This window comes from Coturnix japonica, chromosome 8, assembly GCF_001577835.2.
Source record: "Coturnix japonica isolate 7356 chromosome 8, Coturnix japonica 2.1, whole genome shotgun sequence".
Lineage (NCBI taxonomy): Eukaryota > Metazoa > Chordata > Aves > Galliformes > Phasianidae > Coturnix > Coturnix japonica.
The window spans coordinates 23559087-23578726 of NC_029523.1; the positions used below are offsets into that span (position 1 = coordinate 23559087).

Genomic DNA, 19640 nt, shown 5'->3' on the forward strand with positions numbered 1-19640 from the left:
AAATGAAAGAAAGGTCTTTTTGTTACTTTTTTTCCCTGAAAAAGTGATTTCAGTACCTAAGCTATTATTTCTAAGTGACTCCCTGACACTTTTAGGGGCATAATAAGGACTACTGGGGGGATCTTGTATCTCAGTGTCATGAAGTGCTCATCATTACAGACATGCTTATGTTTTATCATCTAAACAAGAAGGGATGTGTGGGATGTTTATAGGATGTGGCACAGTAGTTAACCCCATCTTGCTTTAGTCCCAGTCCAAACAGCCTCACAAAGGTAAGTCCTCACTGGGGAAAGATGAGACAAGGAGAGATTCTCTTTGTCATCCAAAACAGCAGCAGGTTTGAATTGTGTCACCACTGATAAGAGCTAAACCAGGCTTCAGGCTGGCTGAAGTGTAAGCTCTGCTGCCACAAGCTTTCCCTAGGGCTTGCCTTCTTCAGCAGAAAAGAAAAAAATAATAGCAATGTGCATCTTTAAATATAGGTATGGGAACCCACGTGCACATAAACACACCAGTAATTTGCAAACTAATGCAGGGATTATGTGCCAGTCTCTTGGAGTGCATACTTGCATATAGAAGCAGGCATGGTTTTCACCAGGGAGACAGAGGGGACAGAGTTTAAGAGGCTTTTAATCCCTCCATGAATCCTTATCTGTTATTTCCTTGCTCTAATGCTGGCACTGCAACTGGCACTTCCCTCAGCTCTCCAGTGGTTAAAAAAATGCTTGTTTTTTAAACTAAAAGCTGAAAGGAAAGGCCAGAACCCACTTTAGCCAGTGGAGCCAAGATAGCACTGTATGCAAAGGGCAACATCAGCCTCTCCAGAGTTGTAGCTTAGAGCCAGGGATTCTTTCTGTGGGAGCAGTTGTTTTCAGTTTTCAAACTAAGGCAGACTTTCTCCAGTTGGAACTGCATAGTGTAATTTAGGCAACAGGTACCTCTGCATAGTTAAAATGATCATACCCTCTGTTATATAATGTAGACAAACAATAGCACACAGCCTCTCATTAGCACTGATTGTGTTTATTTTGTTTGTATTATGTTGATAATGTAATTGTGTAAAAATCTGTTTTGGGGGAAAGGTGATGCGTCTGCCCATCCTATGTTGTTCCAGTAGATAAGAATTAAGCAGTGATGCTGTGTGCTGTCAGAAGTAACACCCCTGCCTCCAAACTCAACAAGCCTACTCCTCTTCCATAATAAAACAGTAGTTCTGTGAAGCTGTTAAAGACCAAAAAATATATCCTCTGATACATCTGCAAGGGGAATTTAGGTAGACAGAAAGCTATTATCTGAATCTGGGAGGAAAAACAAGGTTAAGTTATGCTTACAGTGGGATCAGATCTCTGCTGACTTCATAGTGTTGGACCTGCAGCCAGGAATAGCTCACAGTGCTACCCAAATACAGTCAGAACTGGGACCCTGTACCAATAGAAGTGACCACAGTGCTGTCTTCTAACACTTGACTGTATCAAAGCCTCTAGTGACATAGAATATTTTATTTTATTTGGTAAAGAGACACCAACAAAATTAACTGTTGATGAAAAAGAAGTTCCAGCAACTTTGAAGACTTTGTAAACATTTTTACTGCTATTATTATTTTGCTCTAAGCAAACATGGAAGGAGCCTTGGCTTAAATATTAAGCAAACAAACGAGGTCTGCAGTACGAGTTCACATTCTATATTTGTACAAAATACCTATTTGTAGCTTCTGAACTGATACTTTCAGTGCCAGATTTCAGTAACCAACTCCTAAATTAATTTATACCCAAAGAAAAGTCATTTTTTCTAAAGCAGAATAATTCAAACCGAGTGTTTTGTCAGTTCCTGGGCAATAGGAGACAACTCCGAATCCATCCACATGCATAGAGTCTGCTTATGCTTCTTTATTTTGTCCCCCTCCGCCACCACCTCTGCCTTTTGGTTGCTGAAGTTGCAGTTTGATTCCTTTCTTTCAGATGAAAGCGACTGTAAAATTTGCCCTTCTGTTTCACTCATCTTTTCAATCTTAATTTTCCTGTATTTTCTCCGCTGGCACAGAACAATCACCAAAATAATGGCAAAACCAGCAGGCAGAATCACTGCTGCCACCACAGCGCTGAAATCAACAAGCAGTTGCTTCATGCTGAACACTGGTGGCTTCTCATCCATATAGTAAATGCGTATGTTTTCAATAGCTAGATCTTTTCCATTAATAGAGACACGTAATGTACTGTCAGAATTAAATACAGAGTCACCTTTTACATCTTTTTCCAAGTAATAGGCTACATCGACTATATCTACAGCACACCGCTTATTTTGTTTTAGGTGGATCTGGATAAATGGGGAATCATACTTAACAGCTGTAATGTATTTGCGTTGCAGCTTGTATCGGTTCTCAAACAGATGTTCCAGGGCTTCTGCTACATCAAGAGCTTCGAAGTAATGGGACGTTTCTTTGTGCTTCAGTTCAATGTCGACCCAGTTTGTTCTAATCAGTTCATCACATTTCAATTCTTTATCACCTTTTCCAGTTCTTCTTATTCCGGCTGTGTTCACACACCAGCAGGTACCAGCTTCATCACACTGTCTGGCTTTGAAGATACCACTGTCCTCGCAGTCTGGATTGTAAATGCCACCATCCTGCAGCTTAACACGAGGTCTGTAGGAGAGCTTCATGGCAGTCACTTCTGCCTTCATCAGTAAGCATTTTGGAGTCAGCGTTGAACAATCTACTGTATGATCTGAACCCACCAGCTTACAGGTGCAGTTGCCAGATGCATCGTGGTCACATTCTGTCCACTTATTGGTCACACAGGTACAGCTCCGTGCTGATGAAGTTACCATCAGAATCAAACCCAGCGTAACTCCAAGCAGAGGCTCCATAGTGCAGGTACAATGCGTGGGTACAGTCGGAAGTGGCATCAAGCACTGTCTGGAGCTTATATCTCCTAGGGGACTCTGCTTGTTTCTACATGCTGTTATGCTACTCCTTTAATTCAAAGTTCGTATCAGACCTGACAAACGAGTTCTTCTAAAACAACTGGCCTCATGCCCAGATGCCAGAGGAGCTGCACTTTCATCTATTACTTCTAAGTGGGCAGCACTGATTCCACAGCTGCTATGTTGAGCTTCCCTTACAGATTAGAGCATGAAGCTTTACCTCATCTTTTTCCTTTTTCAGGATTTTTACATAGTAGAGTACGCAGACAAATGCATCTGTAAGGAACTTCTCCCATTTCTTATGGAGAAAGTCCCACTCCTTATCTGAGGCAACCCTACTCCTCTATGTTCGTAGTAACTTTTCCTACCTCTTACATCACATAACTTCTGTATCATTGCACTGTCAAGATGCCACTTTCACATCCTTAGAGAACTCCAAGAGGCTTTATTATATGTATGCACCAACAGAACCCTGAAGTAGCTGCCGATTCAGGTGACAGGTAGAAAGGCAGTTCATCAGTTTGCTGAACTCTTACTTAGCGCAGGAGAGCAATCTCAGCTTCCACAACAGAAAGCTTCTCTCTTTTCCTACTCATCCCAAAGCAGTATTAGGAATGCTAATTTTCAAGCTTTCATTCCCCTTACAAAGTTGTTAGCAGTTTCTGAAGCAGTTTTTCAGTCTGAACTTTGAGTAATGCCTATCGCTGTACACTCCAGTGGCTCCCAAGTGTCTTAACGATGATTTACAAAGCATGAACCACATTTTCCAGTTAGCATTAAGTCATCTATCTGTTTGTCAAATGCTGTCAGACCCTTTATACATCATTATTTTGTAAGCAGTAACAAACAGCCCCATTCTCCCATCTGTACAACTTCTGCTCTGCCTCGCAGACAATCCCTTTAACCTGCTCTGTTGTTTTCCTGAGGGCCTGACCTGCTTTCAGTCACTGTGAGCAGGGCTACCTGTAATGACGACTTGTGTGTCTGTGAACAGTGAGAAGTTACAGTGGCTACTAATGAGCATTAATAATATGGTATAGGTTTAAAATTAAAGGTGCAGATGTAAACACTCCCTGTCATTCCATAATGGCAGACAGACCTACCTCCTGTTTCCAAATCAGCCGAAGAAATTCACTCTACTTAGGGGAGCAAAGATGAGGCAAGTTTTTCAAATCACTCCTGGCTCCTTTTCAGACCTACAGCTCATTACTGCATCTCTTCACCTCCCCTCCTCTAGGGTAAAAATGACAGTATTGAAGAGTAGCAGGAAGTCATTGTGAGCTACTGATACGTCTTGTATGAAATCACTTAGTAATTCCCCACCTTGAAGGTTTTGTTTGTTTGGTTGTTTTTTTACAATAGTGTACCACTTCCTAACTCATGTCTCCAAGTAATTCATTTGCCTATTTTAGTTATACAATAAAATCCATATCCATCCTTCCAAGTCAAAATCTGTTTAACCATCAACTACATCCTCACATTGTGTCTTTATGTGACGTTACGAGCTTCAGAGCAGGCTTTGTTTTGTTCTCTGAGCTGTCTCACTGAGGACAGACCCTCACCAGCTATAAAATGTTACAGCTCACAGCCAGATTCAAAACAAACTACAGCAATTTCAGTATGGATGAGAGCTGAGCCACCCTTAGTGCTTTGAAAGCACTTTAGTGAGTGAAGATTTTAAGTAACAGTACTTTCCTCATACAATGCTCAGCCTTAGTCTCGGCCTCCCATCATCATTTGGTAGTTTCTTCTTTCTTCCAGACACAGTGAAAACAGAGAAAAATGAAGTGGTTTTCCAGAAGTAATGTATGGAAGAAAAATGATAGGCAATTAAAACAGATGGTCTGACTTCGATGCTGGTGATGATTCTCACTACTGTTACCTTAATTAAAAACTGCATTAATAGCTGCTTCCTTCAAAGCTGGCTCGAAGTACACAGCAGCAATTTTAGTCACCAAGAAGGTAGAACTGAAGCAAGAAAAGGGGAAAGTAGGAATAATACCAAGTTTCCCTGACTGAGTTCCATAATTTGTCAAAATGGTGTGTGCTCCTCCATTAACCTTCTCTTCCCACTGTAGATTTTCCCTCTGTAAACATGCAGAGATTTCTTTCAAAGGCAGGAAAGAAAAAACAACAAAAACACAAAGTATATACACATAGTCCATCAAGGTATTATTTTCTTTGTCATCTCCTTTAATCCACGCTAAACTAACAGCACTATAAGAGTTAATTGTTGAGAACAGCAGGCTGTAAAAGGAATCCTGTAGGAAACGTGGAGCATTATTTCTTCCGTGATCTCTGCTTCCATGGAAACAATTTTTCTGCACGATTTTAAATCTCATAAAAATAGGGCAGTAGGTCTGTGTAAAACAGCAAGGCACTTCCAATTAAATGACCAGAATGCTTTTTATCTAGGCCATTAAATGCTTTGTTCAGTATCAAATATGATTACTACATTCCCCAAGCCATGAACAAGCTACTTCCCATGTGCTGACACTGTAGCCACGCTGCACACATCCCAACTTCCCTCACAGGTTTTGCAGCAGCGTTTCCTACCCTTGCAGTGCTGTGATACACTGCTCTGCCCCAGCACAGGTAGCACCTTTAGAAGTCACTGCAGTTGCCTGTGATGGCAAGGGAGAGAGAAACACTGCACGATATCATTTTAGTGATCCCACAGCTAAGATGCTAGAATTATTTCTAAGAAAACAGTGTGGTAAGTACAGCTCTACCATCTCAGCATCCCTGCCACAAACCATCGCTGGCTAATTTTATGGAGGTCAGAGCAGAGAGTTGATAAGAACAAATGAAAGCAACAAGATTCAAGCTACTGCCCACAAAAATTAATCACTGACTACAAGACTGTGTATAGCAGTAAGAACAGTTCTAACTCTTAGTTTGAAATGACCATCATTTTTGCTGTATTGTCTGTACCAAAGCTCCCTCTTGTGGTATTAAACTGAGCTGCATCAGTTCTTCATTCTTACTGGCTTTAAATAAAGAAATAGCAGATGTTCTCTTCAAGAAACAAGAAGCTATCAAAAAATTGGAACACATCTCCTGAAGTACAGAATATTTAGTCTTTATTAGTGGATTCTTGGATACCATCAGTCAGGAATATCAAAGAAGGGATCAAAGGGGAAAAAATATTCAAGGAAATACAGACCAAGCCCCCCATCCTCCCCATGAACATGGTACATATAGCTGTGAAAAAGCACTGCTGGGAACTGGGGCAGCAAAGCTTCACTCAGACAACAAATGGCCAAAGCTACATCGTAGGATGTAGTGGTGACTCGCCCAGTTTAACTTCCATCGTTCCAATTGCTGCTCAAACATTTCCCTTCTCTTGAGGAAATGCTTGGCTGGATGTTACAGGTGGTGTTACATAAACAAAAAATATATGAGCCTGCAGTATTTTGTCCTAAAACAAAGCTAACATAAGAAAAACGGCCAATGAAAAAACAATGAGCTTCTCAATAAACAGATTTAATGCCTTGTACGTGTTGGGTAGCAGAACTGGCAGTGTTAGTAACATCTCAGCAGCACACAACTTCCAAACTCATTATTAGACACAAAGTCAAAAATAAATGACAAAAAGCAGAGTATTTCTTACCATGACTCCTGCCCACAAAATCATTACCTGGCAGGATGGATATGTTATTTCCCATCCACACGCGATATGGTGTGGTCACATGGGATTCTGGTGGTACTACCAGTTCATTGTGCCTCCCCTCACCTTTCCTATGCTTTGAAACATTGTCCATGGATAATCTTTGGTACAAGAACCACCCTGGGGAAACCTGGTGCCTTTGTGTGCATGCATACAAAACTGCACAGTGTTCTCTGGAGATCTGAACTGCTTCGGAAGCGTGTTTGACTAAAAACTCTTCTGACTTAATGTGACTTAAAACCAATTAATACAACTGTGTTACTTTAACTCACTTTAATTCTTCAGCAGAAAAGCTGCCAGCACGTTCTTACCAATACTTTGGTAACACTGACATCCATGTATATGGATAAAGAATGATATCTAGTTCATATTGCTGTTACACAGGAGGTTGAAATTTGGTTCTAGTTTATAGAAGGAGAACTACAGCTTTTAGTACATACTATATATAGCATATGGTTTTTCTAGAGTATCCTACGCAAAACTGCAGAGCATCCCACAAGTAACACAGGACAGAATGCTTTGTCACCGAGAGCGTTGTCTAAAGTAGAAATACAGAAAGCCATGCAGTATCTTTAATTAGGTGTATCCCCAAAGATGATGATTTAGAATATATGCAGAATCAGCATGCCTTAAATAGATGGATGCACCAAGTTTGTAAATTATACACAGCAGTGTGATCTAACACTGTGCACGAGCACAGAGAAGAGCAGCCACCAGCATTTTTAAGACTATAATCCTTGAATGTGCCCCGAGAGAACCATCAAGTATCAACTGCTCAAACTTGCACACAATCATGTTCTGCACCTTCCACTTAGAAACACAGACTGACATTATGAGACATGATAAAGCAGGTAATTCTAAACTCTGCAAAGGAGTTCCCTCATTAGGATACAACTATACAGTTTTAAAGCTTTTCAAATGAAAAGCTGAAGATTTAAACATATAAAATCTTAAATTTATAGAAGTAGATACACATACATATGTATTTTTCAAATAAGAATCAAATCCATCATTATCAATATAAAGTCAAGTTCTGGCCTGCTTCATGTTTTCAAATACATTTCAGACAGATCTCAGAGGTAAATCTGTGTATAGAAGTCAAATCTCTGGATTTAGAGGGCAAAATTTAAAGCACATTTTTCTTTGTCATCCGTCCTTACCCCAAAAAAAGTACATACTTGTCTGCTTGTTGCTCTATGCTTGCCAACAGTGAAGAGCTCGTTTCCACAGGAAACACTGGCAATTACAAGTGGGCAAATCACAATGATCTGACAGAAAAATGCCTGATCTTCCTGTAGAACAGAAGATCAGAAAGACCGTAACCTGTAATAAACAGGAGTTAACATTTCCACTGGAAACAAGCACAACTAGTAATGAGAAGACAACAACTTGCCAGCCTTCCTCATACAAAACAGAAGCAAGATGGCAAAGAATCTGCCAAAAAGCTACTCTGGGCTACGTGTTGTTCATTTCAGTGAAGTGCTAAGTTCCCCTTCTGTGCATTTGTTTGAACTTAGACTCTCTGAAGCATTAAGGAACAAAACCATTGAGTGTCAGATATATATCCCTGTCAATTAAAAAAATGTATCTATATGAAAACAAAATTCCCATCCTGAAAGATCTGAGAGGGAGAGCTCTCCTTGTCAGTGCTGTGGGCAGCTTGTCCTTCTCCCCAAACCACAGACTGGGGTATAATTCACTAACCCCATGATGCATGGTTTCTCTACGTGTTAATAGTAAGTGCTCCTCGTGTTTCCTGATCACACAAACCATGAGTTTTTCAAAGTATCTTTGAACTGTAACAATACAATGGGACTGGATACTTTAACTGTTACTATTAAAATGGTAACCATTTTGAAATTACTGACATATTGACAGGAGGAAAAGAAACCAGAGGGAGAAATAAGCATAAAATAATAATAATAAATCCACACTTGTTTTGTTTAAGCCAACACATTGACAGTGGCCTCAAGCTGAACCAGGAGAGATTCAGGCTGGTCATGAGGAAATACTACTCTTCCAAAAGAGTGGTCAGGCACTGGGATGGGCCCAGGGAGGTGGTGTGTTTTGGGACGTGGATTAGTGAGAACTATTGGTGATGGGTGGATGGCTGGACTGGATGTTCTGGTAGGTCTCTTCCAACCCTGGTGATTCTAAGGTTCTAATTCACTTGAACATTCACTCTTACATTCTTCAGCATTACTCTTCTTTTCACTCTTGTACATGGAGAGGAATAAGTTTTCTATTTGAGTCAAGAACTCTTCGGCAATGAAGCAGTTTGTTACCTTGCTCAAAGTCCTCCTCATGCACTCCAACAGCTAGTCAAGAGAAAAGGAAATTTCAGAGTTGTTCTGAATTTTTGTTTCCTTTTAGCTACTCAAAGTTTCAAACTGGTTTTTAATTTATTTGCTTTAAGACCAACCGAACAACACAGACCTCAGAAAAGAGCAGATACATGTGAATAAATGGGTGATTTTTCTACATTGGGCCTTCCAGAAAAAAGAAACCCACTCTCAAAAAAGAGCCATACCCTGCTAAAGCAGAAAGGAACACTTTATGATATTTGTTTGTGACCAGCTTGAGCTCAGTAACCAGCTATGACAAAAAAAGAACTGACAGGCTTTTGGGGAAAATGCATATCATTTTGTAAACTAAGTTCTATAAAACTAATTACACAGTGGCTAAATTCAACAGAATTCTGCCACCTCAATGTCTAAATATAATCTAAATAAACCCAAATATAATCTATTTATAGGCAAAGTCACGCTGTGAGGGGAAGAAGGAGACATGGATAATTACTGTGTATGTTTTCTGTTTGTGCCTTTTGCTTTGGGCAGGTTTTCTGTCTTGTTTATGCAATCATTCTTGCAGCTGTAGTTGTTTACAACCTCACAGTGATGGTTACACTGACTGAAAATTGGAATTCTCACTTTTGTGTAACAAACACAGTACAGCTCTTCTTTACTGATAAAGGACTGGGAAACCTCAATCTTCTCTCAACACGTGTGCAGTTCTCACACTGAAAGCACACAACATGCTGAGATGTTATTCATTCACTGATAACCCAAAGTGGTTAAAATTCAGCACTTGTTACTGTTATCCCCACTATCTCGAGTGAGCATCCTTACCATCACTGTGCTTGTAAGCAAAAAGCTGCACCACCAAAGTCATTCACTGGGATTAGTCCATGTCTCTAATACTTAAATATGTGACACCTGATGATATTACACAGATGTGTTTTAAATAGTATTTTAAATTTCAAAGCCTGAGAATCAAAAGCAGCAAACTTACCTTCTGCAAACAAGTCAGGTCGGAATCTCTATGAAAAATTTTATCCATGGGGACACTGCTGTGGAAAGGAGAGAAAGCAAGAAGTAGAAAAGTAAGAGCAGATTTACGTCCTTATTGAAACACAGCCATAAACATACCCGGTTTAGCATTTTGGCATATTACAAAGCAAACATACCTGTGACAGAACCTGTATTTTTCAATTATCCATCTTGTTTTTTCAAATATTAATTCCCACTGAGGCTCCTCCGACATCTGCTGTACTTCAAATTTGTAGGGCAGGCCTGTGATAAATTGAACACAAATACTCACTGCACAACACTTTTACATACACATAAAATACCTTCGGGTCTCTGACACTTCACACCTGCCGGTGTTAAGGATGTTGAGGTGCGATATTTGGGTTGGGAAATTTCACTTTGGTGGGAGTCTGTGTGAGGAACTGTGGAGAACAAGGAGAACAGAAACCCACAATGCAACAGAAACATGGCAACGTGATTTGAGTTCTTATAAGTTGGAAACACATCTCTACAGATTTGCACTCCACAGTGCAGGTGTGGCACAAGTGGGAAACACAAAGATAGAAAAACCCGAAGAACTAAACCTTGTAGTACAAGTACTGCACAGATGTGATCACCACTTCACTTCCCCTAGACTATGGAGCAAGTCTCCAGACAGATGGTCTCCCCTGCTTACATCCACAGGAAAAAAACAGAGGGAACTGTCAGATCACACGGCCTCTTCTACTGCCTTGCCAAGAACATTGGATATCTTCATGTTTGGATACAGGAATCAGGTCTTAAAATGGGAGAAGGAAGGAGTAGGGAGAAGAGACAGAGACCATGACCATGTTTCTGTTATCTTGGGATCTATCCTCAGATTATTATCAGGTGACAAGAGGAATAGCCGATCAACATTAGAAACTGCAAACATTCTATATTAAAGTTATCTATTCATGCCTGTACACTCTTCTCCTAACAGCAACGACTACTTGCAGGATTATCCTTTAGGTACAATTTTGTACAGTGCAAGTCCTTCCTTAGCAGCACACACCTGTTTTACAAGTCCTGCCTCGAGAATACGCAATGTTTTTCCCCTTAGTATCTAAAAGGGTAAGAGAAGCTAAAACAATGGGTTAACTATCAGTACTTACGGTAGGAACCATCAGAACTGATCTCATCACTGATCACCAGGCAAGTAATCTGAGAATACGGGAGAGGATTATTTCGGTTGTAAGGACTTACAATCATTCCAATGAACATGGCACCACCCCTGGAGAAATAACTCTTAAAACAAACAGAAAAACAAACAAAACCACACATCAGAAATCAGCCTTTTTCACAGCAGCATCCTGAAATTAAAAAATAGACAAGTCAGAACATAGTGGAAAGTCTGGAAGCATTCCTACATGTTCAACCACGTTTAAACCACCTCAGCATCAGCATGGTGCATAAACCACAGAACAACATACGGACATGCTTTTAACGTGCATTAACATTGTAAATGGGCCTTAAGGGTTTGCACTTCTTTTAGTTATTAATTATTAATGTACAGACCAGTAAGTACCTGATATTTAGCTTGAGTGTCAATATCTCGTATGGAGGGATTGGGGTCAAACGCTGGGTGGGAATGGTACCACCCAATAACACTGTATCCTCTGGCAGCAAGTGTTTCTGAGGCCTGTGTTTGAGACACAGGATCCATCTCACACTGCAGTCCTGTACTGAGGCTATTGCACGGCTCTGCTGCACAAACCTGTTAAAAAAGTCTCCAGATGGATAAATGCAAGAAATCTTCATCAGTTCAATAAGATTCATTTAAAGAATTTTAAGTCATGTGCCAGATATTCCTCGTGAAAGAGCTGAGAAGTCAGCACTTCAACACAAAGCATAAATAACATTGCAAGGTTATGGTCATTAACTTCAATATGCTTGAAGTAGATGCCCTGAAGAAATAACATCAATTCAAACAACAGTCTTAATGACTTAGAGAAAAGGGAAGAAAGATAAACACTTACTTCTACAACTTTATCAGCTTCAGAGTATCTTCCACCTAGCAACCCTATGACTTCTGCCATAGACACATGCGAGTGCTAAAAAGATACGAAACAGTTATTAAAGTTCAAGCTGTATAATTTCTCTAAGATTTGATTTACACTTGGTAGAACACATTGGCTCCACAGTTGCAATTCAGTAATTTCCCAGTGACATTTATAAGGAGAACCTGGGACAGCTAAAGATGCTCAAATAGACAAGGTTTTAATTGAAAGTAAACCAAAATATCATGTTTACTTGTTACACACATGCATGTTTATAATGCAGCTGTATAGAATTGCTTAATGGATGGAAGTGTTAACTTCAAAAATCCCACAGCATTCAAAAACTACAAGAACTACATACTGCATTGCTAAATCTAACCATGCCACCCATAAAAACAACCCCCCAACAGATACATCATAGCTTTCTGAAAGATAAAACTTCATCCTCACCAAATCCATTATTAAAAGTGCTTCTGAAGACACTTTCACCTGAAAGGGTTCCTGAAATCACAAACACCACTATGAGTATAATGAAAGCAACGTAACTAAATAAAGCATTATTGATATTCACTCGGATACATACCTGCTTTTCTTCAGTGAATAAACAGCACGGTATCAGCTGAAAGGGATCAAAGGAACTATAAAACGAAAGAGAATTTCTCTAAAGATGTAGGACAGTCAGGAAACTTTCCTAGTTTCCCACTGTCTCCTCAGTACAAGAAGAAGAGGATTTCTTCACTGCATGCCTTTCATCTCATACTCCCACCAAATACAGAAGTTCACCTCCCACACTTTTGAATTGCAGCATTAAACATCCGAAATGCCACATGTTAACTCTGCCCACGATACCTAGTACTAATTTGAAGCGTTCCAGCCCGATGCCATGCAAACCAATTGTTTTATTTCTAGAAGACCCATTTTGGAACAGGATGTACATCAAATACCTTTTTATTTGTCTTGAACCTTTAGAAGGTTTTGCAGGCTTCAGTTTTTCTTCTTCTCTTCTTCTTGCTAATTCTTCAGCAGACAGATGCTAAAAATCAATTGCAAAAGTCTGTCTCAACATCTTGAATGAATCCTTGACATCACTACCCTCCTTATATACCCCCAGTTGCTGTCTTATAGGATTATGGTGCAGTATCAAAGTATGCGTAAATGCAAGTTCATCGATTAAGGATAAAATCTTCCACTGCAATCAGTGGCCACAATTTTTATAGCACGTTTTCAGGGATTTTTCTATAACTAAAAATAAAGGCTCCTGAAGTTTTATACAAGATGAGGCAAAGAGCTTTGTAGGTGTAGAGCTGTGTAGATCCATCCATGCTCACAGCACAAACACCTTTTGCAAACACCAAAGTACAGTCATTTATCAGCAGATGTAACAGCTGCAGGATTTATTGTAACAGCAAGCAATCCCACCTGCTAGCAATTATCAATAATCACATATGTAAACGAATGTTCAAGACCAGGTTACCTCAAACGTCTGCCCTTCCAAATCCTTTGCATCACACCAGTTTCCCCAGGGGTCTCGGACTCGCCGTCTTCTTGTACGCTGCAAAAATAAAATCAACACAAATCAAGGATCAAACTCGTGCAAAAAACAGCCTTTGCTGTGTTTCATCGGCTGGAAGAACATCATCCAAAAGATTACTGCCACATGAGCTTTCCCAACACTGTAACATACATCCAGAAAAGAGAAAACCCCCTGGAGTTCTACAGGATTGAGTAATTCACAATCTGTCACCAAATACCACCAGTGATGTTTTCAGGTTCTTAAGGTTGTAAAGAACACCAGGATGATGTTCTGTAGAACATCAGCATCCCTGAGAGCAACAGCAAACTATTATCCAACTGTGAATTATAGCACAGACAATGCAAAAGCCATCAGCCAGTATGTGTGTGCCCTGTGTAAGCTACTGCTCTTCATATGAAGCTTTTTTTCTTTTAATGGGATTGATCTTGTTTTCCTCTCATCAACCGACTTATTTTACCATGAAGTACTTCAAAATGCTACATTAAATGTAAACATGAACATTAATCTGGCAAACCTTGGTAATTCATCTAATTATGAATGAGTTACTACTGTACTTAATTGCACGCGTAAGACTCTCAGTAAGTCATATCACATACCCAGTATACTTAATGATTATAACACAAGCAACTTAACCTCACTCTATTGATACACTCCGCTGTTTTCTGACTAATTTGGACTAATAGATGATGGGGTGCTGGGGAGGAAGGGGTTGGGATTCTAGGAAAAAAGACCATAATAAATCTCAGTTAAGTAGCTGGGCAATTAACGTGCAAGAGAATAGAATAAAACAGATACCAGTAAAAATCCAATACTGCTTAAACTGATACCTGAACTGAAGGGCACTCGAATGAAACTGCAAACTGAACAAGAGAAGGAGTTTCCTGAGATGGCCTGGCTTGAAAACACCTGCATGTCACTTTTTCACCACCCCGCTCTCTTCCCCCTGACCTCCAAAACGTACCATGGACTGCAAACGCTGAGCAAGCTGGTAGGCTTCCACCGTGTCTTTGCCTTCCTTGGACCGTGTTTTATCAGCTGGTTGTGGTCTGTTATAGACAGCCTGTTCTACAGGAAATAGAAGAGACATACACTGTGCTTCAGGTCATCTTGATAAGCGATTACATAGTCATTATTCTTTATTTCATTAATTTCAACATTTGTATGATGTCAAAATAAAAAGGGCAGCCTTGAGGGTTTAGACTGTTTGATTTACCAAATGCTTATGGTTCAATATGGGGAAGCAGGAAAAGAAACACATCCATTCTTCACATGAACATATTCATTCTAATAAAAGAGCTGACGACCATTAGCTGGTCTCAGCACACACTGACTAAAATTTAAGTTCGAAATCAACTTCTAATAAAAGTATTTATTTATTTATTTTACCACAGCCAAAGTTAATTGCTCCTATTAATTCCAAGTACGTGTGGATACGTCCAATACAGTTAACATCCCCACAGTTCTTAAGGCCCGGACGTACTGAGGTCTTATTCAGGTATTTGGGTTTACATCTCTCCCTACAATAAAACAGAACAACACATCATACAATAGAAAACAAGTCACTGCGCAGATGGAGATGAGACAGTAAAGTGTTTTAGCCCGATGCAAACACTACACACTGCTGTGCAGAGCAACCACAGCAAAAACACAGGTTTCACAAAGTATATGCAATTTATTTTAGGGTTATTCATACACACTCACAGTCATGCAGTGTGAAGCTCATGTTCCATGCCTTAAAACAAACTCTTCTACATGATATGCCAGGAAGCACTGAATTACTCTGAAATACTGTGATTCTTTTAAACTGAACTCAGAATGTCTGCATTAGATTCCTCTGAATAACTCATAATCATATGCATCCTCAGTGTAACAAACAAGCCTGCTTTCACTCCACTTGCTCTTAAGCTGATACTGAGTTATTTGAGCTTAATACCTTTCCAATATGCAATGTCAGAGTTTCTTTGTTGCCAGAATAAGCTGTTAGCACAGAGACCACTCAGTGAGAACCCACTAAAATTTGCTAATTCTTCCTACTAAGAAGTAAAGTAACCCAGCCAACGAGCACATAAACCACAACTGCAACAAACCAGATGTTCAGCCTGCAACCACAAACATTAAAGGTTCTTTAAACTGAATTTTTGGAGATGGAATATAGAATATTCAGATGTACAAGCACGGCTCAACATTGATTCTTTATGTGAAATACCGTTAGGTCAACATTATTTTCTCTAGTGCAGAATGTTTGTTCCAGCTGCTCTACTGCATGGGCACTACCACAGCTATCAATAAAGAATTAAAGTTTTTTGAAGAGACATTTATCAAGAATATCTCAGGATTCTTATATAGTTTATGACAAAGACAGAAGAAAAGAAGCACAATAAAACCAGAAGGGGTTTATTCTGATATATATAGGACAAAAACTTCCATAACGCTTCAAAAAGCACCTTCACTGCTCAGCTTCCAGAAGGCCAGAACTGCGAAGAGGTGAAAGAAGCACCACCACTCAGTGCCATTCGTTGCTTCTTTAGGATATTACTGCAAAATTACTTCTACTCTTTACAAAACCTGTTTGTGCTGTTTTTACTACAGCAAAGCAGGGCAAGAGAGATTTTAATGACTTAATGAAAGAAGGAAAACGAATATATCTTACCACTGATCCAAAATGTAATTCCTAATCTTCAAGTAACGCTCTGGTGTTTTGGCCTGGCGCCCTTCAAAGAACTCAGGAATAGCTTGCTTCTCTTCGTCCAGAATGATGCTTCTATCAATCTCCACTTCTTGATCAGGTGGCTTAAGAGCTTCTGCTTCTTCTTGATGATCTTCATCCACTTGGCAGGTGGGATGAAAAAGCAGCCCATTATCAGCCAGGTCTCTCTGTTCCTCATTAAGCTCCTGGTCAGTTGTTTCCCAAGCACCATGAGATGCTCCTGTTCCACCCTGTCCAGCTTTCTCTATAAAATCACTGCACTGCTGGTAATCCAAGTTTACAGGTTTATCACCATTCACGTGCTGAGAACATGTTGCTGCAACATCCTGAAACAGTAACGTGTTCACTGTGGGTTGCTTAGTATTCTGAGGGTCTTCTTCCAGCAAAGAAACAGCAGAACTATGTCCGACATTTGGTAAAGGATGCTCTGCTCCTTTTGTTTCTTCAGCTGGACTTTCTGAAATTGCAGATAATTCGGATTTTCCAACATCTTGCTGGCAAGCAGGAGAAAAGAGTTCATCCATGTCATCAGTTATATCTACTTCTTCATCATCTGACAGCTTTTCAATTTTCACTGCATTCAGGTTAGGGTCTGCACGGCCTCTCAAGCTTCCAGCTGACCATGCTTCTACCCTTACTCCATCCTCAGACGGAAGGCTGCCACCACACTGACTTTGCTCTTCTCTTTCAGAACCATCATTTTTTGCCTAGGAAAGCATAAGATACATTAAAAAGAGGAAAAAAACTGCTTCCCAGACAATCAGAACTATTTTACTTGACCAGCAGACAGACGTTCAGAGGGAGGTGTTAGGCTGACAAAGCAATAAAAATACCAAAATCATACAAAGCAAACTAACTTGACAACAATACTTGAAATATTCTGTTTACCTTGTTCTTAAAGTACTGCCTGGCATAGCTCTTCACTTGTAGAACAGTACGACTCCCAATCAACTTGGCAATTTTTGTCCAGCGGCGGCCAAATTTCACCTAGAGCAACAAAGCAAACCTGAGTTACCCAGTCTCCAACATTCCAAACATTCCAGTTCATACTCACAAAGTGTTTAAAAGCTCAGTTTTGCATTACAAACACACAAACAGTACAGCCGAACCCAAGAACCTCAATAATCACATTGCAACAAGGAATGCATCGCATCCAACAGTAAGAAGTGTTGCTATTCCTAATAATACGAGCTGCAGGATTTCACTTTCATCACTCATCCTATGCATTCTATACTTAAAGCACACTTAAGACAGCAGTGTGACTGTGCAGTTACAAGTACACAAGTAGAAACAGCTAAGCACAACGTGTTTATTTATGATTAGTTTATTATTTAAGATAAATTAATGGCCTATTCAAACAATTACACATCAATGCATTCATACCAGCCCTTGTTCAAATAGTTCTTTTTCTTCTGATGTCCACTTCAATGAGTTGCTGCCTGGTTTTGTAGGAGATCGCACCCTATGAACAGGAAGGAAATGAGATGATGGTTTCTTAAGCATATCATCCCAAACCCCAGTGACTGAAGACAACTCCTGACAAGAGCAACACTAATTATCTCCTTAAAGCTCATGGTGTTGTTTGAAGCACCAGCTTGGCTGATAGACTGACAAACACGTCAGCTTCTCCATCATAAAGAAAGACTCAAAGACAGCCACGAAAGCCAACCTGAATTAGCATTCTTTCTTTAAATAAGGACAACTGTGTTATAAAGCAAACCAACAAACCAGCAACAAAACACAACAAATGAGTTAACTGCAGCCCTTTTCTTACATACAGTATCTCTGTGTGCTGAAAGATCCCTTGAATAACTTTAGGGAGGTGACATTTTTGGGTGTGTGTTCTGTAACTTAACAAAAATTAGAAGCCATGCTGAAAACAATGCAACTGTGACAATGTACATACATGACTTTTCCAGTTTTCTTATGTGGGCTGCAAATAAAAACACAACAGAATGAAATTAAAAGTTAGTCAATGTGATACAATTGCACATACCTGCAATTAACCAGCTTTTAATTTCTTATTAATTCATTTCTTATTACCCAGCTCACCTTTTCACAGATCTTTTTTCTGCTTCCTTTTGACTGAGCCATATTTTCTCAGACAGCGATTTGTTTGATAGGTAATATCTGCAATTGTTACTAAGAAAGCTTTCAAAGATATAAGAACTCTAGAAATCCTATTAGTTACATTGGTTCCTAATACTTCAGTCATAGGAATGCTCCTGTTAGTTTAATACAGAAGGCAGTGATACTTGTTTCCTGAATGCACAACTCACTCACTTTGAGTTTGTCCTGTTTCCATAACAGGCTTTTGCTTATTTGACACAGAAACCATAATGAAGTAACTTTCTCTTATCTACTCTTAGTTTAACCCTCATTAATTCATTACGTTGGGAAAATCCCTGTATTTTCTTGTTTCTTCTGTTACTCTGAGTTACTCAGTCACAAAAAAAGTGCCAAGGGACTGAACAAGACAAAGACTTACTGGCATTAGGAGAAGCTATGGGCAGTTATATGACTTATTAAGTCCCTACAATCCATCTACAAAGTGACTCTCCTTCTGTCATGCTGTCAAACAAACCATTGGGCCAGTTCCATTGCAATGAAGCAGATCAGAAAAAGGATACTCTTCCTCCAGCAGCATTTTCTCAATGACAGCCCTGTTCTCTTCACTAATGCTGCTGTCCAGCGTCCATGGCTGCAAACAACACAAACAGCTCTTAATCCTGGATTCTGTTACGCTATTTAAGTACCAAGAATGAAATATATAAAGAGCTTCTGGAGATAAGCACAAGACACTGTTTAATAATCTCAAAGGGGCTGTACATGGAGATGAGGTTGAAGTTGGAATAACTTTGCTAGTAGCATCATTCAATTCAATTCAATCATTCAATTCAATTAAAAATAACTTACAAGGCTGTTATCAGTTCTCCAGGATGAATCAAGATAGTGATCCTGCAGTAAGCTCGATGCTGTGTTTTCATGACCTCTGAAAGAAAAGCCCCATATTCAAAACGACACATATACTCAATCAAAATGAACGTATCATTGGGCTCTATACCATCACCAGAAGAAGGAGATAGTAAAATTCACGTCACGCATTGTAGACTATTAGATAGTATTATAACACACCATTGGGCACAGCCTAAACCCCCCTCAATAAGTCGCTCCCTGTGAGGAGCTGCAGCCGCCATCAGGGCCCCCCTCGGCTCCCTTTGCTCAGGGTCGAACAAACCAAAGAACCCAGGGCTCCCCACAGCGGCTGGGCGCTGTATGGGCTCTATATGAGCTCTATACCGGCTCTATACGGGCTCTATACTGGCTCTATACGGGCTCTATACGGGCTCTGTACCCTCACTCACTCTGATGCCGCCTCCCCGAGCGCGGCCGTCAGATCCCCCTCCACATCCACCTCCGGTTCCTCCGCCGCCATGACAGCGGGCTGGTACCTCTCGCGAGACGAAGCAATACAGAGTCG

At 40.0% G+C, this 19640-nt stretch overlaps 2 protein-coding genes across 4 annotated transcripts; both read right to left on the reverse strand.

Moving 5' to 3' along the window:
- Positions 1-1542: 1542 nt before the first annotated feature.
- TACSTD2 (tumor associated calcium signal transducer 2) lies at positions 1543-5858 on the reverse strand. The gene has a single exon (XM_015870647.2). It carries the CDS (start codon positions 2902-2904, stop codon positions 1804-1806), a length of 1101 nt encoding a protein of 366 aa, XP_015726133.1. The 5' UTR covers positions 2905-5858; the 3' UTR covers positions 1543-1803.
- Positions 5859-5983: 125 nt separating this feature from the next.
- On the reverse strand, positions 5984-19635 carry MYSM1 (Myb like, SWIRM and MPN domains 1). Of its 3 annotated transcripts, none has more exons than XM_015870628.2 (20): positions 19525-19635; positions 19076-19151; positions 18790-18860; positions 18212-18289; positions 18066-18092; positions 17543-17621; positions 17048-17146; positions 16103-16866; positions 14839-14969; positions 14414-14517; positions 13393-13470; positions 12863-12951; positions 12502-12556; positions 12369-12419; positions 11898-11972; positions 11447-11635; positions 11034-11166; positions 10059-10164; positions 9884-9938; positions 5984-8910 (listed from the first exon to the last, which is right to left on the reverse strand). In XM_015870628.2, the coding sequence occupies exons 1-20, from the start codon at positions 19593-19595 to the stop codon at positions 8746-8748; spliced, it is 2496 nt and encodes an 831-aa protein (XP_015726114.1). In that variant the 5' UTR covers positions 19596-19635; the 3' UTR covers positions 5984-8745. The 3 variants fall into 3 exon arrangements, with proteins under 3 accessions (XP_015726114.1, XP_015726113.1, XP_015726115.1); XM_015870627.2 differs by having other exon boundaries at positions 9884-9941; XM_015870629.2 differs by lacking the exon at positions 18066-18092 and having other exon boundaries at positions 9884-9941.
- Positions 19636-19640: the final 5 nt, after the last annotated feature.